We start from the raw sequence: 26465 nt of genomic DNA on the forward strand, positions 1-26465 counted from the left end.
AATGAAGTTTTTAAATACATATTTTTCAGTAGGTAATTCTCCTGTATTTGAATTAATGTATCTACAGGCCAAATTCTGCTCTTCATTAGGTGGGTGGTAGAGTCGACACCAGGGTGGAAGGTGCCTTCCCCTGAAGCTGCCTCGCAGCGTAGGAAGGTGAGTGGGACAGCCCTGGCTGGGACCAGCGCTGCAGCAGGTGCTGAGGCAAACATGTCTGCTGCTGCCATGGGTGGCCTCTGATGGCCAGGGCATCTCCTGAGACTCGTAAGGTTTGTCTTCCTTAGTAAATTGTGGTGTATCTCTTTCAAGAACTTATACAGTTCCCCAAGTGGGAACTTGAATCTATGTACAAGTTTTGCATCCTCTCATTTCACAATGTGTCACCTCTTTTTGTTTGCTTTGAATCTGGCTCATGTGAGTTTCATTTGTTGGGTCTTAGTTTGTACTGGGAAAGATAGTGAGCAGCCACCGCCTCCGTGCCCTTGTGATATTAACAACCTGCATCATGCTCATGTATACCGAGAGGCTGAACTGCATATAATTTACTCTGAGATTTTTACCTAAAATTGTATGTAGTATCAAGTTCTCATTTATGTGTATTTAAAGTTGACTTTTAATATTTTTCAGCCTTTTTAAATGGTGGACATGTCCTGTTCCAATTTACTTGGATAAGTGTTGGTTTCCTTTTCTGTTTAGTCATAGAAATACCACCTAGGCAGTAGGGCAGTAAATATCTGTGCAAACTTAAACAAGCAGAAGAAAATCCTGAACTTCTGTCTCTGCAACCCCCTGCCCACTTTTGCAGGTGCTGAGAGCAGCTAGAGTGAGCACTAATAGAGATTTGGTATGTTGGGAGTTATTCTGGGGTTAATTCTCAGCAATGAACATGTAATTTCTCTTTATCTTACTGCGATACTAAGAATGTTATGATTAGCCTTGTATCACTTGAATGAGTTGTGGAACCTGAGTAAAGCTGTAGCTTTGGTACTGAGGTAAGAACCTGGAGCTTGCTCTGACTTGTTTTGGTCTGGGCCATGGGTCATGGTTTTCATTCAGAAGCAGAGCTTTGAGAAGCTACAGGGGTGGCAGGCAAATATTATTTAATAGGTCAAAAAAACCATAGCGCATCCATGAACTTTTTAGGAAGGCAAAAAGGGCGCACATTATAACATAAATTTATTTCTGAATAAATTGCAACATTAAGAACTACTGTACAGAGAAACTGCATCACACTGTTACAACTCTGTCATGATATTTGTGCTTTGTAGGATAAGTAAACATTTATTCTATCACAGCAAAAAATTGTATACTGACAACTAACTGTATTTGGTTTAAAAATAAATACACTCCCATTTATTAACTCAAACAAAGCACTTTAAGTCTATAATACTTGGTGCTTTTTATTGACTTTCAGCCTCAGAAATGCTGAGCATTCAGAGTTGCCACTCACGTTAGTGGGAGTTATGGATGTTCAGCAATTCCTAGGAGCAGGCCCAGTGACTGCACAGTTACATTCAGAGTATGCAGTAAATCGACCTTTATCTTGACAGTAAAGTGACCTTCACCGTTTTGTATATACTGTGGAGTAGATGTAGAATTACTCATGTTGTTTAATGTTCCATGTTAGATTTTGATTCACTAACAGTTTGTATTTCAGAACAAATGAGTGATGCAATCATGCAAGTTCAGGAATTGTTTTAAAGATAAAATTGATAATATGGCTCTTTTTCATAAATTATTTAAAACTACTTCAAAATTTTCAAAAATATTTAGTGCAAAAGGACAGGTTGGGTTTTTTTCAAGAAATATTACAGAAGCATATACTGTTATATGGAAAATAAACCATCTCTTCAATATTTTATTGGGAAAAGCAGGCAGGTTTTCTACTACGCTGTTTGGGTAGGGAGAGATGAAAGATAAATATTTTCAAAGAAACAAATTGCAGAAGAGCTGTGAAGTGCTAAGTTATATTTACCTTTAAATTCAAAACCAATCTCTTTGGCAGAGTCAAGAGAATGTATCATTAAGTGCGTGATACTAACAGATCATCTCAACAAGATGATACCATAGTATATCTTTTCAAACCATTATATAAATGTTATAGTAATGTGAACTATCACATATAGTCCAAACACTAATATTCAAAATGAACAAGTATGTCTACTGAAATTTTAACAATCATTTTGCTTTCTTGTCAGTTAAAAAAATTAAGATTTTTATGATGAGATGGTACTCTCTTCAGATATGCATTTCTTCACCTTATTAACAATTTATTTGATTAAACTAAAATTAAAATTAAAATAGTATTTTTTTCACTGCTTTTAACTGATATGTAACATGTTACATAGTGCTTTAAACAGAAGCACTTTACGTAACGATTGTATTATCATTACTCCCTCTTACCAGGTAGGCACACTGAGGCACAGAGGTGAAATGACTCGCCCAAGGTCATGTGGCAGGTGTCTGGTGGGACAGGGTTAGAAACCTGCTGCCCTGACTTGCAGAGCTGTGTTCAGGGATATGCCAGGTGTAGCTAGACTGAACTGCATTGCCTCCAAGTGAAAAGGAATGAAGTTTTTAAGGGTAGTAACTGAGAGTTTAGATTTTATTTCCTTGAGAAGAAGACAGGAATCAGGAACAGCTATGGAAGAGAAATAATCACATGGAAAGAAACTAAAATGTGTTTTCAGCAGCTTTTTATTGTATTGTCTAGCTGCAAAGGTGTTAAGTGTTCAAAAGTTTGGGTGTGGTGTTTTGTTTTGTTTTTTACCCCTTAACAGACTATGGGGATTTAAAAAAAATAAATCAATTCTTTATCTAGGGATGTGAGTGTCTCTAGCCATCCTGGAACAAACTCTGGTTCTAATAGTTAAACTGTACAAATATTGGTGTTTTAAAACTGAATGTTAGTGTACTATCCCATTTTAGCTGATTGATTTACTCAAACTGAATAAAATGGAACATATTAGATAATTTAAGCTTTTACTGTGTAGTCCCCTCACTCAGAAGGCTAAAAATCCATCCCCTCCTAGTACGGTACATCCTATAGCACAATACGTCAAGAGTCCCTCATGATACAGAAAGATACAATACACCTTGGTTTCACTTTGCTCCTTGTTCAGTTGTGGAACGGACATGTGCTGTTTCTGTAGAGTTTGTATGTCGCTGCTCATTTTATTCAGTGATGTTCAGAAATCGGAGCATTACACAAACCACTGCTTATTTAAACTGGAATAAAACAAAAATGCTGAACAGGTGAACTTTCTTAACCCAATTCAAGAAGCCAATCAAACAGACTTGGTGTCATCTCTCTTCCTTCCTCACTGAGCTTGCAGTACTGCACCACGGCATGAAAGATATCCCCCACCTTCCAGGACTTCCGTTGAACTAATTGCACAACATCTAAAAACTAAATAAAAAAACCAACAAAACAAGCTTAGGATTTGGTTAAGGTTTTGTTAAATGAATACACACAAACTGCTGTAAGACCATCCTTTGTAAATGCACTGCTGCATGAGGGAGTGGACACGATTCACTGCACAGCAACATAAAGGTTCTTTCTATTCATAAAACTTCAGAAATGAAGTTCCATAGATCCCCAGAGACTGGTCCAATCTCATGACGTTTTCTAAGTTAGCTGCTCTCATCAATTCTTATTTATTGCAATGAAAGTAAGAACAGTGAAAGTGAGCTTGATAAAGGATCACAACTTTCCTTGTTATCCACAACTTGCTGTCAAAATAATGGAAGTGTGACTATCCACTCTAAAGAAAAAAAATAAAATCCCTCTTCATTACCATTAGCTATATTTTAATTTATATTTAACTTTCTGTATTTCTACATAAACATCCCATAGTATTTTAAATATTCACATAGTACTGGTGAGAGGGAATCCTGGGTAAACTTCTGTCACATGAAGATATTTGCCACAATTGTGGTTGAATCACAGAGAGTATCTATATTTGATTTTTTTTTTAACTTCCAGATAAACCAGAGGTTAAGTATATGTTCTTAAGCAGCTGTAAAAAATCCTGAATTTTGTCCACTTTGTATTTAATAATGGGCTTCACAGTGTCATCCATCTGGTCCTGTTTTTTTCTGAAGCACATAAATGAAAATCAAAGCTTTTCATTTCTTTGAATTTCACAATCAATATCCAATTAGCTTGCTCCTTCTACATTTCCAGTTTTAAACTGCACAAGAAAATATTGTGTGTCTCTAGTTAGTGTAGCTGTTTGCTATTTACATACTGAAGCCTAAACTTTTAATATGTATTTTAATGATATTTAATAGGCACGCGATTTCCAAGAGCACTGTTGTAGGCAGGATGTGCTTCATTATTCTCTAGTGTATTTTTGCAATTGAATTAACTGTTTGCCAAAGCACATGGGTAAAGCTGACAGCTGTTTCTTTAATTAGATGCAATTTGGACTGTTGCTGCTGAATGCATTTTAAATTATGTTTATGATTCCCAAATGCATGTACTCAAGAAAATCAAACAATATCTCTGCTCCTCAAAATGATCTTCCCATAAAAGACCAAAATACTGATTTGTAATACTGTTTTCATTAATTGATTTGAATACTGTGACACTTTTTGTAAGCCTTAAGGCTTGAGCTGTTCCTGCTGACCTTAGAAATGGGACTGTTTTGGTCATTCCTGAAACGCTGAGTGGCATTTAGGGCTATCTACAATGGAGCACTAACTAATCATTTGGGAATAGACACAGTCTGCACTTCTTGTGGCCATTTTGGACTTCAGTGTTGCTCTTGGTGCTCTGGCTTGGACTAATCCCTCAGAAGGTTTCTCAGTTCTGGTAGTCTGTGTCTGTCTGCCCCTCTCCCTCTGGAAATAGACTTCTGCTTTCAAAATGGTGGTTGGCAGAGGCTAAGCTACACCTGAGCAAGAGCAAAAGAGTACTGGCACGCATAGCACTTTTCTATTGCTAGGCCAGGGGAGGTGCTTCATAATTTCCACACAATGATGCAAAATATTTCAATCAGTCTAATTTACCAAGTAACAGATACCTGGTTGCAAATATGGTTCTACTGGAAACGCTGGTTGGTCACTGCCTGGGCTAAAACTGTCTCTTAGGGTAGTAATATAACATAAGGATATGCCTACACAGATAGGTCCATCCTGCCTATCTTCTGAACTTTCCATCAGCTCTGGTGCAGAAGCCTTGTAGTCTTGTTATGTCAGTGAACCTGAGCTAATATGGATTATCTTTATTTTGCCATTAGTATCTTCTGTATGTTTCAGCAGTGGGGCCCATTCCCTGGTGAGCAGCAATCCTTTTCTGCCAGCACAGAGTGACTATAAAGCCAATGTGTTTGGCCTTGGTAGATCTCATGTAAATGTAGGAGGAACTGTCAGGCCCCTGCAGTACCCTGCTGTATTCCCAGCTATAGCAATTTCTGAACAGCCAGGCACAAATTCAGACCTGCCTGCAGCTGCCCTAATCAGTGGTGTTGGCAAGGCAGAACCTGCATAAGGACTAAGGAATTTCAAAGCTGGAAATCTTAAGTCCAACTTAGGTCTCGCATCGTAGTCAGCTCTTACTGTCACTGAGGAGCAGAACTTTGTATGTGCGATGCCCACATGCAAGGGATTTTTATTTTTTTAAGCTACGTGTTTAAACTCCATGTAAGCCATCTGCAGCCCTTCAAATGCAGCCACATACGGACTCTCTGTTAATTCTGCCTTGAGCATTGATACTTAAGGGCAGCACTGATACGAAAAAGTGAACAGATTCATCAAAGCATGTTATAGAGGCTTTGGAGAAGGTCTCATGGTGATACTGTTTCTTGTGCCATGGACGATCTACTAAATATTTCATGTACCTTAAATTCTGACACATTTAATCCTCTCCTCCCTTTCTGTAATAAACAGTAGGTTTTGCTATCTTGCTGTAATGATGATGTTTTTGCATCTGCTTTTAAGCTCAGTAACTTCAATAAAACATAACATAGCATGCCCAATTCTGTAAATACTACCTTTTCAATTCTGTTTTCCTGAGATTTCTTAAAATAGATGGTTGGAATTCCAAGTTCAGAAGCGGCTATCCACTGCAGGGTGGCTCGCAGCTCCGCATCGGGGCACTCTGGTTCCAGATCAAAGTTTATCACCAGCAGGTCCTTTTGACAATTAGCTGTTCCCACTGAAAGCCCACAAGTACTTTCTGGAAAAATAATCCCAACAGTTACTGTGCAATTACTTGTCTTAACTTCAAATTGTATGCTTTAATTGATATGGTTCAACTTACCCTCTGTATTTTCTGTCTGTTCTTTAAGGAAAACCTTTTCTTCTACTAATTCACTTAGAAACAAACAACAACAAAGCTTATTAGTGATATTTAGGAACAGTCTACAACATTGCTTCATGATGGATAAACTTCTCCCTCAATGTAAGACCTAGAAAACTGCAAGAAAAAAGTTACGGAGGATGAAATAATAAAATGCTGAATATATTTCATTTATTTAATCTGTAAATCAGGAAAAGCTATGGGAATTGCAGCATTATTCCTGTAATAGGATGAAGTACTTGTACTGGTTTTGCACTGTGTATTACATTTCATCAGGATCTGTGTATCTTTACAGTTTACATAATGACAAGCAAATGACATTATGGCAAGACAGAGCAAGTCTCATACCCTGGGCGGAAATACTGAACTTCCAATGCCTGTGTTATGCAGTGCTCTACTCCTTGGCTGAACCTTTTCCAGTCTTGCTTTCTAGTTCTATCTTTCATAGTTAAATACGATCATAACTATTAATGACTTCAACTACTGCTGGTTTTAAATATATTAACTGTTTGGATAAACAAATTCTGTTTACACCTTGCAAAAATGTCCAAAGATCTTCATTTCTTATGTACTATTGCTTTCTTAAACTACAGGAAACAAACTCCAGGCATGTGGTCACTGCTTCAGCTTCCATTTCTGAACACAATATCCATGCTCATGTACATGTGTCAGGAGACTGCAAATTCATCATTGATGTTATGGCTATTGCATTCATTTCATCGCTCCTGGAGGGATAGCACTTACAATACACATTTCCACTGTCCCATTTTGCCTTCAATCAGGGGGAATGCTGCAAGTGTAAGATTTTGTTTCTAGTATGGAAGGGAGGACGCTACTCTTTACCACCCTCATTCACAGGATTTCAGAATCTCCCCCAAGGCTTCAAAGAATCAAGATTATATATACTTGTGTACTGGTTACTGTAAGATGTGAGAGGAAAGAATAAAACAGCAGCATCCAATGTATGGTTTGTCATGACATAGAATCATAGGTGCTGAATAACTTCCTTCCCATCAGATATTTTTCCGGTTCTCTGTTTGAACAGCAGATGTATTCTGTGCCTTGACTTTGATTTGTGGAAATACAAACTTCTCGTGCCTGTTGCCTAACACCTGAGAATAGCCCCTGAAACCTAACAAGGGGAGTAAAAAATTTATCCCTCTGGTCCTCAGAAATATAAGGGAGAGGGGTCATCTTTAGAAAGGTGTGTAGGAGGTATCACTGCCTACTACAAAGATGGGAATTTTTTAACAGGATTAGTTTCCAAATCAGCAGCTGAGAGACAATGCATGTAACTCTATAGAAACATGAATGCCCAGATTTCTTACAAAAAAAGAGCCTCTTCAAAGCAGGACAGTTGTAGTATAGTCTGGTAATAAGCTGTGAAGATTTTCTGATGTCACCGACTTCACAAAGTTCCCACGTTCAACGAGTGATGTTCAGTTTATACACTTCTGCAGTGGCCATGCCCTGACTGCATCGTGACATTCACCAGCTGGCAAGTTATATCAGGTTTCAGGGTACCAGAATCTTTAGGCAGGTACTTGCACACCTCGTGATAATTTAATTGCATGCTCAGTAGAAACATGCCCAGAAACAACAGGTAAGATGTACTTTGGGCCAAATTATTCTTATTCTTGGAAAGAATGCTATCGTATTTTTTTCCTTTGACTTTAATTGATCCTTATTTTCTTGACCTTACTTGCTATTACAGCAGAGTTTTGATAATATTTGAAGTTATTCAGAGAAGAAAGTTCGCACAATGGGAAACCAATACAGCAGAAAACTGTCTTTTAGGCAGAGTGATTGGTGGATCCATATTCTCTTGAGAGAGTCACCTGGGTGGGTCTCCTGTAATCTTTCACTGCCTAGTGCTACCACTCTGCACAGATACCTGTATGTGCTTTTTTTCTGAAACTAACAGCAGGCTCAGCAGCAGGTGCAAAGCAGGGCTTGGCACATTTTAGATGGCGTAAACGATTTGCACTTAAAATTAGACTAAACATTAAGTCTCACTTCAGTGACTACTTACTTAATGATAGGAGAAGATGGCACGTTCTCCTGATAAATTTCCAGGTCCATAATGCCAAGACTGCTAGTTGTACTGCTGTTGCCATTGCTGACAAAGCAAAAGTTTAAATATTAGTGCCAAGCTGCACTGAACATGTCTCCATACATCTTTTTTTAATTTATTTATGTACAAAGCAAAGTGAGGAGGCTGCCCCCTGTTATGTAAAGTTCCACAAAATCAATTGGCTCAGCAAGTGGTTCGCAGAATGAAGCACACTAATCTGCTCAAAATAATGAGGCTTTTATTAAAATAGTTCTAGATGGAGCATGTATCAAATAGTGCTATAAACTGGAGAAAAAAATGGACTATCTTGTGAATGGCTTATGCAATGAACATTTGGCCTCAAACAAAAAAACCAGTTTGAATGAGTCCTTGAAAAGAAGGATTATCAGGTACAGAGATTCAGATACCTCTGAACGTGGTGAGTTACAGGAAGGCGTTTAGTTGCCCATCATACTACTTACCTGTTGGGTGACTCCATGCCCGTAACCAGCAGCAGTTTCAGTGTATTACATCATACCCCAAATACTACCAGGGATTTGATGAAACCCACAGGTACAGTGATGGCCCCTTATGTTTCTGACTACCTTGAAAGACTGAGATTTTCATTAAAGCCAGTGCTCATTGGGACCAGTAATACATAGAAATACTCTCTTATACTTCATTCTTGTGAAGAAGCCAAACATCTGAGAATATTTGGAAAAAATAGTACCAGTTCACTTTATAACATCATTATAAATTTGACAATGAATGTTTATGCAGATATTGTAATAATCTCATGAACAGGTTGTGAACTTGCTGGCTGCAAGTCAATTAGCACAAACAAGTTGATGGTGAGTCAACTTGAACCACATAATTTTTACTGGAAAAGCAACTAATAGTATTTTTCCTTATATTAGAAGGATTGATTAGACAGTTCCTTTCCCCATCAGGTTTTTCTGAGTCAATGTCAGCACACCATGCATTCAGACTTGCTGTAGCAATTTCTGTTTCAATGCAGAGCCAAAAGGCATAATACATTATCTCTCTCAAACCAAGGACTTTGTTAAATGTTGATACTACATTCATGGGACGAATGTTCACCCACACTGACAGGCAACGTTTGTTCAGTATTTTTTCAGCTAGCCAACAGTGCTCTCTGACAGAGACTCTTTCTCTTCCCCGCTTCATTACCATACTGTCTTCCCTCCCTGCCATCTTAAACCCAAGAGAAAGATGTAATTACTTGACAATATTTTAAAACCTAATCTAAGAGCATGTGAAGAAAAAAATCTTGCTCAATTTGAAGTCGTGAAAGGGCTGAAGTCAAACTAACATCACTTTATTTAAACTGTAAGGACTAGGTAACATTTCTAAACACATGTCCTGACTTGAATAGGAAGAAAGAGCAGCACATTGCAATGGGAGCTCTGGAACTTATGCCTGCTCAGGGGGAACTCCATCATCCTCTGTTGATCTGCTCCCCTGTGCCAGTCTAAGCAGATCAGGGCTCTGCCTCTGCTCTCAGTGCACAGATACTTGGTTGGAATAGCAGTCTCATCAATCTCAGCTAAGGAGATGCCAAAATAAACATTACGGTTTTTATGTAATAGTAGCAAATAAATCAAAGGAAAGACCATCGCAATTAGCTTGTCCAATGGCCCTTTCACTGTAGGACTGAGGCACTTGAGTGGCGCCGGGAAGCTTTTTCTTTGTCTGAATCTAGCTGCTCACCAACAATAAAAAGACCTGGCTGAGAACCAGAATGTGGCTATTTTTTTCCACCTTTTTAAAAGTAGAGATGAACTGTTGTTAGGTGTTTGTGTTTGTTTTGGGGGTTTTTTTGTTGTGTTTTTTTTTTTTTTTTTACAGTATTCTGAATAAATCTCGAGCTGTTAACCCTCATTCTTGATGCATGGTAGTCGAATCATTGGCTTGGTTGATTAGACCATATTGTATACTGAGAACAGACAATATGGGTACCTCAGAGATCGCTCGCTGAGTTGTAAGTAGCTACTTGTGTCATCAGGATTGTCCTCATCGTTAGCTAGCTGGGACCAGCTGCCAGTGCTTTCTTCACTGCTGCTGAGATGGTTTGGAAATTCTTCAGCTGTTTTTGTCTCTCCTATGATTTCAGCATCTGGTCTGCTCTGAGGACTGTTGCTGGTAGGGTGATAAGGAAGGCACGTTGATATTGTAATATAGGCAAACAAACTGATGTCACCAATCTTCAAGCAATGCTGCTCATTAAAGTCAACCAAGCTGCAAAATTACACAGATGCAAGAGTTTGGACAAGTTTATAATTTATACACAAAGTCCAGCTGGACATATGGTCTGAGATGCTTTTTAAAAAGGATCTTCTTATGGCTGCTATAAAGAAACACAAACCAAAGTAAGCCTTATACTGAACTATGCATAGAAAAGGTTTAACTTGTACAAAAAGATTTTGCATGTACAAAAAGAACTGCTCACTGCATAGGCCTATTGCTTAATGAGCTTCAGTCAATCAGTGGTTGAAATATGTGGTATATGTTAGTGCAGAATGCCAGCATTTCTTGGAAATATATGTTGGCACTAAATCCCGGTCCTACTAATGGGTGAATAAGTTTCTTGCCAGGGTTTTCTACTCTGTTAGCATTGTAGATGCAAAAGAGGTCTAGAAGTAAAAGTAGGAAAGTATTGTGGGTTGTGAATCACTAATGAATCTTAGCCACCTTTGTTTTTTAAGATCTTTGCTGCTTAGGTTGGGGAAGGACAAAGTATTCTTTTTCTAGGTAGGTGTGCAGCAGGTAGTCAGAAACCAGATTGAATATGGAGCCCAGACTGAGTTTAGAAAATACAGGGTTAAAGGGAAAAATGCTTTATAATTCTGCACACTTGACATATGTCACGCACACACACACACATTTATATGACACATTTTTATATATTTACACACTCTCCCACAAATGCAAACACAAACAAAAAATAAAACTATATTTACGGTAACTTTTCAGAGCAAAAGTGAACTTTGTGAAACTTAACATGGAACTTTTGATATGCAGGCAGAAAAGTATGTAATAATCCAACCACCCACCCCTCTTTTTGGATAATAAGAAAGAATTAATTGTACTGCTGCAGCACCAGAATAACAATTAAAACAAAACTAGTTTTGGGTGGTCTGCATTTGCAAGATCCCTCTAGAGAAGTTCTCGCCACCAGACTTTTATGTATAGTTATGGCTGAGGTGCCCTGTCTTCAGTTAGAGCAAGAGATCACCCCCAAAATTCTATTGCTCCCAAGTAATTAACATGATTAAGAATATACCGAGACATTAATATTGTGGATATCTCCTTTTGCCATACTCTCATTCTCAGGACAACTGAGAAGTTGCTGCATGAATGCTGGATGCTAGAGAGAGGCAGCCTCCTGTACAGGGAGAATGGGACTTGTTTGCCTGAGGGCCTCTGCTCTATCAGGCAGTCAACATCTGTCAAATACCTACGCCTGTCATCCCTGACCCCTCAGGTACAAAACTTGTCATCTGTAGTAACATGAAGGCACTGGGCAGCCAGGTCACAGGGTAGTGGTGTTATTCAGATTTTTAATCCAGGGCAGGCAGCACCTAATACTTGGTCCAAAACATGAGAGATTTTTGTGGGCGTTGTTACTTGCCTTTGGGGTTTTATTTGATTCATTATGCAATTACATCTCAGACTAGCGATGCTTTGAACTGACAGTTCCCTGCTTCTGAACAGTCAGTTGGAACGGTTTCTGTGTCACCGTGATAGGACTGGGTCTGTTGCACTGCCTACGTACAAGAAACAACTCTTTTTCCTTGCTGAAGACCTTTTCCCCAGGCCTGTGTGGCTTTTTTTAATTTTTTTTTTTCTTCTAATTGACTCTACGTCTGCTTGATATTTTGCCTGAAGTCCTATGTGCCTGTACCTACACTAGCAAATAATTTCATGCAGTAGGAGTGGATCAAAGCAATTGGTGCTGATGCTTTTATATTTACATATATGTATTTTTTCTAGGTTTTTACTTCAGTCTAGGCTTGGTCCAGACAGCCATGCCACAAGTGATTCAAATCCATGTGAAGAACCACTGGAAGCTTTGCCTTCCCAGTAGGGGTACGAGCACATCTGGTACACACTTGTGCAGCTTCTAGTTGAGATTCCTTTAAAAGAAATCCGTGTTGCACGCTGCAAACAGACCCGAAGCATGGACATGGAGACAAGATGATTCAGAACTGCACTGCATTGCTGCACCAAAATGCTCATGTAGGTGTAGCCTCTGGTTACTAAAACTGCCCTGCCAATCCTACTGCTTTAAGCTTCCCATAGCCACTTTGGGAACTCTGCATCAAAGGCAGAGGAAAAGTTGTTATTAAAGGACTCACAAACTGTGCAAAACCAACTTCATTTTCAAAGAGTCAAGACTCCAAACAGGTAGATTTCTAAATGTATCTTATTAAAAGTAGGTCGCCTTTGAAGGAAGAGGAAGGTTAGTGGGGGAGAGTCAGTATGAAAGAATAGTGACATTATGATAATTATCCACCTAACTGCTACCATACACAGTAAAGTACATGCTTTCTCACTTCAAGCAGAGCTTTGTCAAAAGTCAAAACAGAGCACTGCCTAGAATAAAATGAGCTACAAAATGGTTTCTAACACTAGCACCTGCACTCTTTCTAGCACTCTGAGATAATGGGGTGCTGCAGTGCTCCAAGTGATTGGCAGTTTAGATACCATTAAAGTAACAGATACGATGAAGAAATGTAGTTAAAAAAAGGTAATGCCTTGAGAAAGAGCCTTGATCTTAACCTCACAGCATCCACAACAATCCGCTGCATTTGTACTGCACTCTCATATTGGGCTTACACTTTGCCTTAACCAAAGCAAGTTGCAGATTCCTCAACAAAAGGAGTACAACTGTAAGGAGAGGGTCGTAAGCTGTGGTATAAACTCCGTGAAATTAAATTAAAATAAAATGAATTGCTATTATTTTCTCTATCTAAATTCTACCAGAGATGTCTTGAACCAAAGGAGGCAAGGTGTGCTTTTAATTACTATTTTATTTCCTTCACTAAAGAATTTTTATTACTTGTTGCTCCAGACTGTAAACATAGAGCTGAACTTCAAGCTCTTGGAAGTCTGGTCTTGTTTCCGGGTACACAAAGCATTAGTTATATGAACAAGCATAGCAGGGAACTACAGGTCAAATTCTGCTATCTTCTGTTTTACACTAACACTGATTTTTTTTTTTTTTTTTTTATTTAAATTGAGATATCAGCCAGCGCTAAATGAAATTTCAAACTTTGTCCGTCTTTCCTGTCTTGACTATGGAAGACTTAAATATCTGTAGAGAGAAAACTTACTTGTCTGTGTAGTATTAGATTTGAATCTCAGAAACAGCATGGTCATATTCAATGTAAGTTTGCTCCAGAAATTGGCACTGTGATACATGATTGGGTGATTTTATGCTATTAGAAACCTGTAGTCAGAACTTAGCCTGTTTATTTCTTTAAAAGTGCTTCTCTTCTTATCTTCTTTCTTTATCAAAATAATTTTTACTGGGAAATTACAACAAACACCAAAGCAATGTGCTGATTTGCTGTTTCATCACTTACCTATTTTGCAGGGAACTGGAAACCACGTGTTTCCCACCCAAAGCTTCTGGAGGCTTCTCTTTGCTTTGATGCTCCTTTTCAGAAGGGCCACATGAAGTTAAGGACTCCAGGTCTTTACCTGTCTCATCTCGTTGATCAGTTTCTATCTGAATTAAAGGCACTTCCCTGTGCTGACCTGCAGGGAGGCATCCAGGGCTCTTTGTATGCTCTTTTTTCTCATCCAAATTTACTCCATCCCTTTTGGGTTTTGATTTAATCCGAGTTGCCCTTTGGGGGTGTTTGCTTTCCAGCACATGAGCTTGGCTTGTATAATCAAAGGAATCCTGCTGGACAACAGTTAAATTTTTACCACTTTCGACAATATTTGCAGCCAGTCTGTTTGCATATTGTTCCACATGTGGTGGGGAATCACTGTGAAATTGGTCTGCCTCTGCAGCCTCTGCCTCATCTGCTATGATTTTGTTCTTGCGCATTAGAGATTCAATAGAACTTGCCCACGTCTCATGAATCAACATATCTGTTATCTGGTCAGTCTTGCATCTTTGGTACAGGCATGAGTCAGACTTGCAAAGACCTGAAGAAGCCACAGTACTGACTGGCTGTACACTTAAGGAATCTTGGTGATGGTGGGCAAATCCATCTAATGAATTTGCCTTAACTGGGACATTAACTGTTAGCCTAGAGCCTGATGATCTGCTGTCAGGCATTGATGATTGCCTAAAGCAAAAAGGTGATCGCAGAGAGGGTGGCAGCAAATTGCCACACCAGTCCTTTGAATTCTGAGGTGAAGATATGTTATCTTTATTTTCCTTTTCTATTTCTCTTAGCATATACCTATAAAATTCTTCTGTTATACTTTCTGTGCTGGACTGTTTGGATGGGCAACTTGGTCTTACATTAAGGTGACCATTTTTCTTGGCTACCTGTTCCAATGCAGAAGTTAAGATGTTGTTTGCATTTTTTCCTGCATAGTAATCCAGTAATAAATCAAAACCTCTTCCTTCATTTTCCATCTGGTTCACCATAAATCTTGAAAATTCATCTGTAATACTTTCACAACTAGACTGCTTTGAGACAGAACTTGTCTGGCTCACAGGCTGACCAAAGGTGTTCATTAGGCCTAGGGTGTTGAAAGAGGCTTTTGAATCCGAGTCCTCCTCTGGTATGCTCTCACAGCTTGAGGCCTTGGCTCGGCTCCATCTTTCACAGTGCAGCCTATTCCTGGGGTGGTTTGGACCTTGCCAGATGCTATCAACCATGGAGAGTTCGGTGAGGTTCATGATCTTGGCAGCCACTTCATTTGCAAAGATACTGACTGAATCTGGTGTGTCCTCAAGGTTTATGGATTCATCTACTACTCGATTCATCAACCTTTCCTTTAGCTCAGGGTGCTCATCTGTTTTTCTTTTTATCTCACTAAGTCTAGGTGCCCTGTGCTTCCGAACAACTGAATCATTAGCATGGGTTTCCTTTTTCCTTTTCATGGTTCTGCATGATAAGCTCTGGGTCACCAGATATTCATTGCCTTTCTTCCATGCACAGAACCAGGGTTGCTTTCCATTTGAATTTTCAAGACAAATGGCAGCTATTTCTGTTGCCATGGAGACAACTGTTTCTGCCAATTCTTCTGCAAAATCTGTTATACAATATTTGTCCTTTGAATGTTTCACCTGTAGCACAGGCTGAGAAGGAAGCAAGACATGATTTCCTAATAAAGACAAGCTAACCTGAACATCATTATTTAGCACAGCATCACACTTATGCTTGGCCTGGTTTTCTGTGTTTATGGTGGCACTGGAAGACAGCTGTTCTTGAACACCATGCCTGCATTCATTGTTTGCAAAAGTATTTTCTCTGTCTGAAAATGATCTGTAGTCTTTCTTCTGATGATGATTGTTACTCTGATTTGGGGATTTGTAACAGTCTCGTGTGGTTCTTTTCAGGTATCTTTTCTTGGGAGATGTTTTTGCAACAAGTGTGTTATGCCCTGTAGCTCTACTTGTTGGTTCTGAATTCAGTGTGGCACTTTCCTTGCTATTTACATCTTTCACATTACTTTTCCTAGTGTTTGTGACATTTCCAAGATCTTTGCTAGCCCTAGTGCTGTAGGATGTACCAAATGGCTGAACAGCAGAGTGATCAATGGGGCTGTGTGAAGTTTCACATGCAGTTGCCCGTGTTGACCATCCTTCTGCTCTTGTTACTTTCTCTACTTTTGTGCCCTCAGAAAAGAAGGGAGAACACTCTTCAACTTGTCTTATGTCATTCATCTTCTTGAAAGTGAAATACATTATGTTAAAAAGCAACTCGTTTGCAGTGTCCATGAAAATGTCTTGTGTACTTGAGCTGTTTTCTGAACAGGGGTGTAGCTGTCTCTTCTTCCTAACCTCTTCAATAGAATGTCGTAGAATAATATTGGATAAGTTTTGTGCAAGTTCATCCCTGATTACTTCATCAGTGTGTGGAATCCGTGGCCTTGCTGCTGTTTCAATAATTTTTCCATTTATAGTTTCCATAAAATGCCCTACGTTTTTGTATGTGTTGGGTTTTGTCAAAATTACTGATGCCTCTTTGAGAAGTGCTTCTGCGATGCTATCGTTTAGCTTCTCCATGCTGCTTCCTATAGCTATGCTACAATGAAGAGTAATGGCTGCAGAAGTCTGAGCAGCAGACATAAGTCCGCTCGAAGTTGCAGGGTACTTCTCTTCCTTTGTTTCCCCCAGACCACAGACAGCTACAGCACTTGCTACTTGAGTCATGCCACACAGTGCAGATGGAAATGAATATTCTGTGCTAGCACAGTCATCAAGTAGCTGTGAAGATGTTGTGTGTAGGTCCTCACTATCAACCACTCCGCTTTTAGAGTCTGTGGCTTCTTGATCCCCTCTGAATTTTTCTGCAGCCTGGGGACTGGAAATGGTTCCAATAACAGTGGCTGCACAAGCCAGGGCCACTTCCAGTGCGCTCTGGCCGTGTCCGTTTGAATGTTCTTCCTCAAAGTAATCTGAAACTTCAGCAGAACTTCCTGATTCAGTCCAGTGGCACAGGTTGGGGAACGCAGACCCTGGCCAGTCAGATATATTCTCAGAACTGTCTGGACTTTGCACTATGACGATCTTTGGAAGTTCATTCCACGATCGGTAAGCAGATACGTCTTCTGACTTACAGGAGCTTCCTATGGAGATGCTGACTGCAGCCTCCTCACTAAAAGTGGGTTGAGACTGTGATAGTCTAATGAACGCATCTTGCAGAACAGATTCTGCTAAATTTGTGGCATACTGACCTGTAGTCGCCCGCTCATTTTGCGAGGGAGGATCGGTTTTCCTGATACTTGCCCAATCCTCTCCATCTGTCTTACTGCTGTGTTTTGCTGTTGGGTCATACAGAGGCCCCAGCTCCTCTTTAGCCATTTTGGTTAAAGGTACATCTTCTAACGTGTGCGCTGAGCAGGAAATTTCAACCTCGCCCGTCAAATTAGTAGTACTAAAGGATGAAGTAGCTCTTCGAGCTAATTCCTTCTGCCAGAGTATTTCCTGGTCTGACTTATCTTCAGGTTGTAAGATGCCATCTTCAGCCACAACATTCACAGCTTCAGAGACTCTAGTAGCTGCATTATCTTTATTAATGCAGTTCCCTTCAAGAATGAATGGCAACCTGGCTTTTCTATAGTGGAGATTTTCAAATCCCTTTCCTTTATTTTTTTTGACATCTGAAGATGCTTCTGAAACACTTACTTTTTCATGACCTATTAAAAGAAAAATAAGAAATTAGTTTTTGCAGAATACCCTGTAACTTTAAAAAGAAAACAGCTGCACAACTGTGTAATGCGTTACTGCTCTGTGAAACTACGGCACAGCCATGTATCCATGTCTTTGAACAACAATTTAAAAATATGAATGGCTGTCCATTTTCTAAATTACAGATAAATATATGCACGAATTAACATCAAGTGCAATTTCTGTGAGCATTGCCATGGCTGTTTTGCAGTACGAACAACAGCAGTATTATGCTCAGTCCCATTGCTTTTACCAGTTTTATATTCATCACCCTCGTTGTCATCCTCAAGGTGCTCGGATGCTGTGAGGAAATCTTCTTCTATTGAAGACACTGAGCAGTTTGTGTCATCCTCAGGCTTTAAGACATGCGCTTCTATCTGCAGCTGCCTTTCCTGAACGAGCTCAAGTCCAATCAGAAACTTGTTTATTTCAAAAATGATGCAGCTTGCGCTGTTTTTCCTGTCCCCCCTTGCACATTGAACCAAGCAGACATCTGCCAGCCAAGGACACTAGAGGGGAAAAGAATCTCAGTTACTTAATTAAAAAAGAAAACTTATTTTAATCTTCCCTCTCTATAAATATCTTGGGAATGTTGTTGCAAAAAGGCAATACAATTTGTCATTTAGATGTTTGTAATGCAGCGTGCAGTTACATATATGCCAAAATAAGACTGCCTGGACTGACAACTTTTGTTATACAGGAGTTTTAGTAGAGAACCCAGCTGTACCACAGGGGCATCTTTATTTTGTTGAAATTACCAAGTGGTTTGTTTTCAGTCAACTTCTTGTTTTAATGACAGAGACTTACGTGCTTTTAGCCATGTCAGAGTTAGCCATCTGACATGTTATTAATGGTCTCATACCACCCAGTATTACCTGCCTCTTGAGGGAATCGTTTGTGGGCATGAATTCCTTTTCGGGATAATTTCTGTTGCAACACTTGTTTGAAGGCAGTCCTGTAAATACTGGCTGGCGAGATTAAGAGCAGGTCACCTTCAGATGTTCCTACAGACTGTTTTAAAACAGTGTTTTATTTTGTTTCTTTGCTCTTCTTCCTCTCATTCCTTATTTGCCCAAAGCCCCGTTATTTCAGACCAGGCTCCACTGTGTACTGCGCTGAGCCTTTATATAAAACTATCTTACCCAAAGAAGCTGTACAATTAAGTTGAAAGTTGGACAGAAACTGAGAGGAAGGAACCCTTGTTATCCTCATTTTATTGATATTAAAACTGTTGGATATTTATACAACTACAAAGCTAAGTTGATATCTCTGCATGGGACTAAGTTTGCGGTGTGGATGTACTCTGAAGCAAAGCCAAGCTTTTGCAGCTTGTGATCTTGTGCTTTAACTTCAGACCCCAGGAAGGAGCCAGCTTGAGTGGAACCAGCTCTGGATCGAGGAGGTAGAATTTAAGCTGTGCAAAAGATGCCCTGGACCCCCTGTGCATTTGCACAGTATCTAGCATAATGTAACCCCATCCTAGGTCTTTTGTCTTTGAGTGTGAATTCAAAGCAAATATCTAGTAATAAAGGGAGTGGGATGACTATTATGTTTATTAGCCTGCTCTTCCTCTCCACCTAAAAAATGTATTTGAAGAAAAAACCAGATAAATTAATGTGTTTAAAAGTCAAAAGAGAAAATACAGATTTTTTTTTTTTAACTAGCTGCTAAGAAATTGTTGCTGAATCAGACTTGAGCATATACTATATTGTGAAAAATGTTATTAAAAACAGATGCAGCCTTAGATTGAACATTCCCCTGCTGTTTCTCCAGTCCACAGTTTGCAGGGTTGTACTTGTGAAAAGGGCTGAGGGGGCAGAATAAAAATCCTTGTATGAAAACTATGCGAGTCTCCTTACAAATTAAATTCTCTGGAAAGCCAAACAAATGTAAGGATGAACATAGCATGTGCTTATCTGGCCAATAAATGTCACCCAGCCTCAATGCAAAGCTTTACTCATCTTATGGGGTGGAAATTTAGGTTAGTTCTCATTTGTCTCTTGCCTGCACTCTCACCGAGAAGGCTGCCATTCTCAACGGCTGCACTCTTTCAGAGATGGGGATGACTTGGGTACTTGAGTCATCTTATTCAGGCCTCAGAACAACCTTGTATCTATTGCAGCAGCTTCCCCCCAGGGAGGTGGGGTTTGGAGCTCCACTGCTCTCACCGTGGGCTTGTGCTCTTTTTTTTTTTTTTTTTTTTTTTTTAAATCTTTCTAAATTCAGCCATTAGTCACAAGTGGCAAGAAAGATCAATAACCAGGCAATTTCTCTCTTTAAAGATCAGCGTATTGGTGTAACATAAAATTCAATGATCTTTGCAATACAGCTGTTCCAGGGCCTGCTACCTGAAGACTTTTGTACACAAGTTAATTTCAGTGAAAAAAAGTTTTCTGCTTTCTTTTTCTGCAGCAGATAAAACAAGATACCTGCTCGTTTTAAGTTTGCTGAGATAGTTTTGTAGTCCAAGATAACTCTGCAGTTTTAATGAAGCTGTTCCCAATTCATGCTTGGCCAAATGAGATCAGAATCAGGCTGAAAAATACTGAAGTATTTTTCATTCTTTTTCTTTACACAGACATGAACAGGCATAACAAATGATAAAAATGGAAAGAAGGAAAAAGACTTTTATTACGATAAGGAGTTAAGCTTCTGGAACTTGTGTATTAAAATGCCTTTAAGCAAATGTTACTGTTTGCTTCCTTTCTCTATGTGGTGTCATTAAGAGGAATTCTTGGCCTCCAGATCACAGATGGGGAATATTTCATTGGCAATAATGGGAGTAAAGGAGTTAGCATGAGAACTTTGCTTTTGGCTTCTTAAAATGTTAAGTTTTAATTAATGCATTAATTACTTTTTAAGTTGACAGAAGCTAAATGAGGTATCAGCTCTGATATGGTTAACGTAGCTTGGTATTTTCCATTGTCACATTCAAGTTTACAATAGCCTCTAGGATCTTCAAGTCCTATTGTCAGCTCTTTTCTGAGGTGCATGCATGGGAGAAGATGGACTGGGAACAAAAGTGGGAAGTAGCAAGACTTCACTTGAAAGGGAGTCTGTAGGATCTGTGGCCCAATCTAGCTATGTGCACAGAAAAAGTGTTACATCTTTCCTTTCCCTCCTCTGTGCCACCCTTCTGACTCCTGCTACTCTTGAAATCTGGGCTTATGAATCATCTCTGCCCCCAATGCCTGCATTCCCTGAAGGATCAGCCACTAATATGGCTTAAAGCATTATCAGCTGCAACCCAGACATCCACAGGATCTAGAGGGAATAGCAGAATCTCTCTCCTATCTTTGTGTCGCTGCCCCGCCGCCATGCACACTTAACAGGCTTTTGTTAGATTTATTTTTTTATGTTTGCAAACTCCCACCCATCTCTTAAACTGGTGCAAGGTCTTTGCTTTCAGCTTCCTTTCTTCCATTTTCCAAATTCTGTCCTTCACAGGTGTGATGTGATCTTAAAGATGAGTTTGATTCCTACCTGGGGAACTCCATAATCAGCCTGAAGGTTTCCTGATGCTAATCCACTCAGCAGGACTATTTCATTTTCCTTTGGTGGCTGTACGTTCATCGAACTGATGAGTTTGGGGAGATTTGGAGAGACGCTGATCAACCTCTGTAGTATGAAAGATAGATTTTTGCTCTCACGTAATGAAGTCTGAGTTGCACAGTTATATTCATAAATATCAAAATGAAATACCACTTACAGGCGTCCCTTTAGAAAGCTTACTTGAACTTACTACTTTGAGTGGATTAAAAATAAAACTGGCAGTGTTAAAATGCACATTTTTTCTTTTGAGCTATCAGGCAAGACAACGGTGACAGTATGAACTTCTGCACAGCTGTCCAGCAGGACAATCTGTCATCCCTTACATTGTCATGTGCTAAACGGCTTGATTGTATTTGTGCATCTAAATGCTTGTCCTTCCTATCACAAGTGAGTTCCTGAGAGACTGAGAACACTGTGTCTGTTATTGTCTAAAACAGAAAAGATTCTGTGAGTATGGTAATGAGAACAGGGCAAATCTTCTGATTTTCCTCCAGGCGTATGACAAGCAAGAAACCAAAGGGAAAGTTAGCTGGAAATTGCTGATCAAATTGATGCAATGCTAAACCTGGCATAACAGGAGCATTTAATACACAGATGAAATATGCATTTCTTTGCTGTTCCACTGGACACCTTCAAGACCTTTCATTTGAAATGATACAATCTTTTTCTACCTGTTACGTATTTGCTAGGCCAAAAGTGGTAATAGTCACAACATGAATGATGCTACAAAACATAGATTTGTATCACAACACTGCTAGGAGTCCCCAGTGTGTGCAGGAGACATCTGTGCTCCTTTGTCTACAAAGGCCAGACCAAAAGGCCAATACCTACTCTAAGAGCGCTTGCAGTTCTTTTCTGCCAGGGATCTCAGTGTGCTTCCTTTATGAACAGGGAATCAAGGATGACTCCTTGCAGAGGAAGTAAATACCACCTCCATTTTATGCCCTAACACAGCCCATCAAACGGCAAAGCCATTAAGGGAATGCAGATCTCGGGCACCCAGCTGTATGCTTCAGTTATTATGCAATTCAATGATACTTCACTTTTTCCTTTTCATCATAAGCTCGCAGTACTGTTATTTTCCTCAGAGTAAATTAGGTAAAATAAAACTTTCTGGCTTAGCAAATCTAATTCAGTTTTGGGGAACAATTCACTTTTCAGTAGACTGATCTTCAGATGAGGCTAAGTATTTGTATTTGACATAACTAAATTCAGTGCTTCAATTCGGTTTGACATTTCAGTATAGTACAAAAAAAAATTCTCATCCCTTTCTTTTTTCAAATTATAGCCTTTCTGTTATCACACACATTTCTCTATGTATCTCTATTTTTCTACTGCCTAAATTGCCACATTTTATCAGATCTCTTGGCGAGGAAACCATGGCTTTTTGTGTTATCTTTTACTTCGGTTCCTTACCTTTTGTTCAGAATAAAAAAGGAAAAGTCTGGAAAGATGATTATTTTACACCAAAAAACCCCAATTTAACCCATTCCAAGGTTAAATGGGTAATGCAAAATCCTAACAGTACCTATTAGTAAATAGTTATATATTTCATATAAACAACAGCTATGCTAGCATCTTTAAAATTCTTCTATGAAATGCTTCCACCACATCAGTGTTGTATAAAAAATCCACCCTGCTCCAAGCTAATTTACACAAACTGCATATTATACACAAAAATTGTGATGAGGGTGTTTCCTCTTAGAGAAGAATACACAGTACCTGTGCTAGTAGTGAATTTTTAGTATGTACACTGAAAACTAAAAGAAAAGAATCATTTTCCAGTCATGGCTAATAAATGTGTTGACTCTGCACCAGAAACTACCTTTCTAAAACGCAGCCAGGTATTGCGGTCTCTCTGTTACCAGTCCCCCCCACGCGCCGGGTGGGGAGTGCCAGCTGTGGGCATGTTGGGGTGCAGCGCTTTGGGGAGCCGACCGGGCTCTGCTGCGAAGGAAGAGCTTAGGGGTCTATGAAGCACACAGGCGGTGAATGCACCACTGCGGCAGGGCTGATAGGTAAAAATCATGCAGCTGCTTTGAAAGGTGGTATGTGCTTGTGAGGGAGTAATCTCATCTCCAGGCACTGTAAAGGATAGCTGCATGAAGCCAGTTTAAGTTGGCTTTTACAGATACCCAGTTCTAAGATTGAGAGAGAAGCTTTTGGTGTTTCCTTATGACTTGCTGCAGCTTTTGTTCCTAAATAAACATTGTAAACAATAATAAAACCATTGCTTATTAGAAAACAACCAGTGCTTCTGTGGGTTCAGTAAAATTAAACCTCTCGAGCTGTTCTGCACAGTTAACCTGCTGATTCAACAGAAAAATTGTTTTGCTGCAAGAAACCGTATTTATTTTTGACATCTGAATTTTCACAGATCCAGGATGCAGAAAACAGCATAGAAAAGCAGTGCCTGCTAATGAATGACTTGTAGGAGGCAACAAGATCCCAGCATTGCTTTTCCTCCCATGAGCTGAAAGTGGTTTCAGCAAACCAACCATACTGCTTTACTGAGGAAGTCCCTGCATATTGTCAGGAGATCCTACCTTTGTTCTCTTACCACATATTGCTGCTGTATTGCGTGTCGATCGTGGGCACCAAGCCAGGATGATGAAAATGAACTGATAAAGGAAGATGTAAACTCAAAACTGACACCAGGCCATATCTTCAAAATGTGACTTTCTCAGATTTGAGTTTTTTTTTTTCAAATGGTATGTATTCTAAATAGTGTATCATGATGTAGGTTGTCTTAGTGTTTGTAAAATAACCAAGCTTTTTTCTCTCTCTCTCTCTTTTTTTTTTTTTAAATTAAAATCCCATTTTTCTACCCTCCAAACTCTCAGTTAAATGGTAAAACATACCTTTTAGTTCTGTTTTATCTAGAACCTTCCTGAAGACCACATAATCAAAGTATCTGGGGTCTGACTAAGACTGGTCAGCTGAACAAGACCAAAATGAGTAGAAGATTCTCAAAGGAGTTTTGGCAGTAGAAGAGAGAGATATCAGAAATTGTTTTTTTGTAGTATTATGTAAATTAAAAAATTGAATGTATGACATATCCATGTTCACTTCTCTGATAAAACCAAAGCTGAACAAAAGGTTCAATCACATGATAACTGCTGTGAATTCGCAGGCTGCAACAATCTGTTAGATATTTCTGGGCTGAGAATAAGAAAAGCTATAAAATATGGCCTGATGTTGAGATAATTTCAGATTCCCGGTGCATGTTATGAAGACCTAGACTGTTACCTGTTTCACTTGCTCATCGCTGCAGTCATCTCTGTTTGCATCTAAATTCACAAAACAAACCTGTAATAAGAGAGAAAAAGAAACAGTAGCTTATAAAGTCATGTTAGAATGGCAGCAATCCTTTTAAAGGCAATATATGTTCCTTTTCTAGCCTTGCAGCTGAATATGTGAAGCCCTTCCCTAGTACAAGAAAGGTTGAAAAGTTAGTGAAGAGAATACCAGAGTAGATATTAAGAAAGAAGAAAAAAGGATCAAGAGTCATGACTTTATCTGCTCTGACAATTAGCTCGTCTGGTGAATGAGCTAATGTTGCCAATCAACTGTAATACTGAAGATATTAGAAAAGATAGAAGAAATATTAAAAATGCATTTGATTATATATCAGATAAACTCTTCATGTCTTGCTTTTCCAATGATTTCTTCTTTTCAGGCACTTGTTGCTAAATGTTTCATAAGTGCAATTGTGAGTTGCTTTTAGAGTTTTCTCCACATCACATAAATATGGTAGTGTTTTTCCTAACTGTCCAAACTTCCTAAGTAGAAGTTTAAGACTTTATGGAAATATTTTTTTTTTAACTGATTCATGAGCCAATATGCAAGGAGAAGTTTTCAGCAGTGCTAACTGGGCACTGCAATAGGTGGCAGAACAGCTTATTATTTAGCAAGTTTACATGTGATTCACTGGCAAGTACTACTTTTAACAAGGTCTTTTGCTCCTTCTTTGATCATCATGAGTTTCAGAAACCATTTAATGGTAGTGAGATTGACTTAAACAGAAACTTCAGATCTGAGGACCATTTCATTTCTGATACTTTCATTTTTTTTACATGACTGGAAGGCCATTTTCTAATTTTCAGAAAACAGAAAATCTCTTCTCCAGCTTTATTTCTGAGTTAGAAGTAGGGACTCCAAAGCTAGGCTGACTGTCCTACTTCTGAGCACTGGAGGTAACCCTTTAGAAGTTTGAGAGTTTGGTGTTGTCATGATTTAAACCACAACCTGGCACAGATTCAGGGCTGAGCTGAAGCCAACATCTGATGCCAAACAAATTGCAGATCCAGAATTTACCTTCTAAAAGGTGAGTGATTTTTTTTTTCTTTTCTTTTTCTTTTCCAGCAAACACTAAGTACTTCTTTCCCTAATTCTATGTAAATTTCCCCTAGAAAAATAAAATCTCTAAATTATCCCCTTCAGCAATATTCTTGTGTTAGGCATCCAAGCTCCTGTTGTGTGCCTGCTTTTACCCCAAGATAACACCGATTTCAGTTTATATATGTACATACCATATGTACAGATTAGGACCATCTGCAGTAACAGCCAGCACAGCAGATGGAAAGATCCAGCCAGACCTCCCATTGTAAACCAAAAAAACCTCACTGAAAAAGAAAGCTTTTTGCCTTTTTAAATAGTTTAATGGCATTTCTAGATGAACTTAAAAATGTATTTTCCAACATTTTTACAGTTTTAGGAATAATATTTCTCTGAAAATGTGAACAATCAGACTATGCCACTGTCTTCTGCATTTTATGGCTGGCTAACTTTTAAGAAATAGTTATAAAAATTTCTAAGCTATAAAGTATTTAAAATACCTTCTAGCAACATAATGTGGTAGTTACGTAATATCCTAAACATGTTACAGTTAATTATACAGGAAAAAATTTGTCTTACTTTCCACTGGGATTTCATATGTAGGCATTTTACATATCAGAAATGGGTAGCTATTACAGAGCATTAGAAAATTACACTCTTGATTCGCATGTGCACCTGTCCAATGCCCGCCATGATATGTGGTTATGAGTCCGCAGGTACATGGAGATGCGTTTTCTTAGACGACCGTTAATTTGGCAACCACGGTAGGAGTGCTGGAAGGTATGGGTCCAGTTTCTAGTCCTCTCAAGCATGTTCGCTACCATCCTGAAGGT

The 26465-nt window shown here is 39.1% G+C and overlaps 1 protein-coding gene across 5 annotated transcripts in view; it reads right to left on the reverse strand.

The window, feature by feature from the left end:
* Positions 1-1159: 1159 nt before the first annotated feature.
* The window catches only part of SPHKAP (SPHK1 interactor, AKAP domain containing), a 76148-nt gene continuing 50842 nt past the window's right edge, over positions 1160-26465 (reverse strand). For 2 of the 5 annotated variants that reach the window (XM_069792172.1, XM_069792173.1), the window contains exons 4-12: positions 24544-24603; positions 21226-21360; positions 17996-18251; positions 13967-17711; positions 10338-10517; positions 8337-8423; positions 6266-6318; positions 5997-6181; positions 1160-3409 (exon numbers count right to left, since the gene is read on the reverse strand). In XM_069792172.1, the coding sequence (XP_069648273.1) occupies positions 3266-3409; positions 5997-6181; positions 6266-6318; positions 8337-8423; positions 10338-10517; positions 13967-17711; positions 17996-18251; positions 21226-21360; positions 24544-24603 (4845 nt within the window). In that variant the 3' untranslated portion in view covers positions 1160-3265. Of the gene's footprint in view, positions 3410-5996; positions 6182-6265; positions 6319-8336; positions 8424-10337; positions 10518-13966; positions 17712-17995; positions 18252-21225; positions 21361-24543; positions 24604-26465 lie in introns of those variants that run through there. The other 3 variants (XM_069792175.1, XM_069792174.1, XM_069792176.1) reach the window with 3 other exon arrangements.

This window comes from Haliaeetus albicilla, chromosome 9 (assembly GCF_947461875.1).
Source record: "Haliaeetus albicilla chromosome 9, bHalAlb1.1, whole genome shotgun sequence".
Classification (NCBI taxonomy): Eukaryota; Metazoa; Chordata; class Aves; order Accipitriformes; family Accipitridae; genus Haliaeetus; species Haliaeetus albicilla.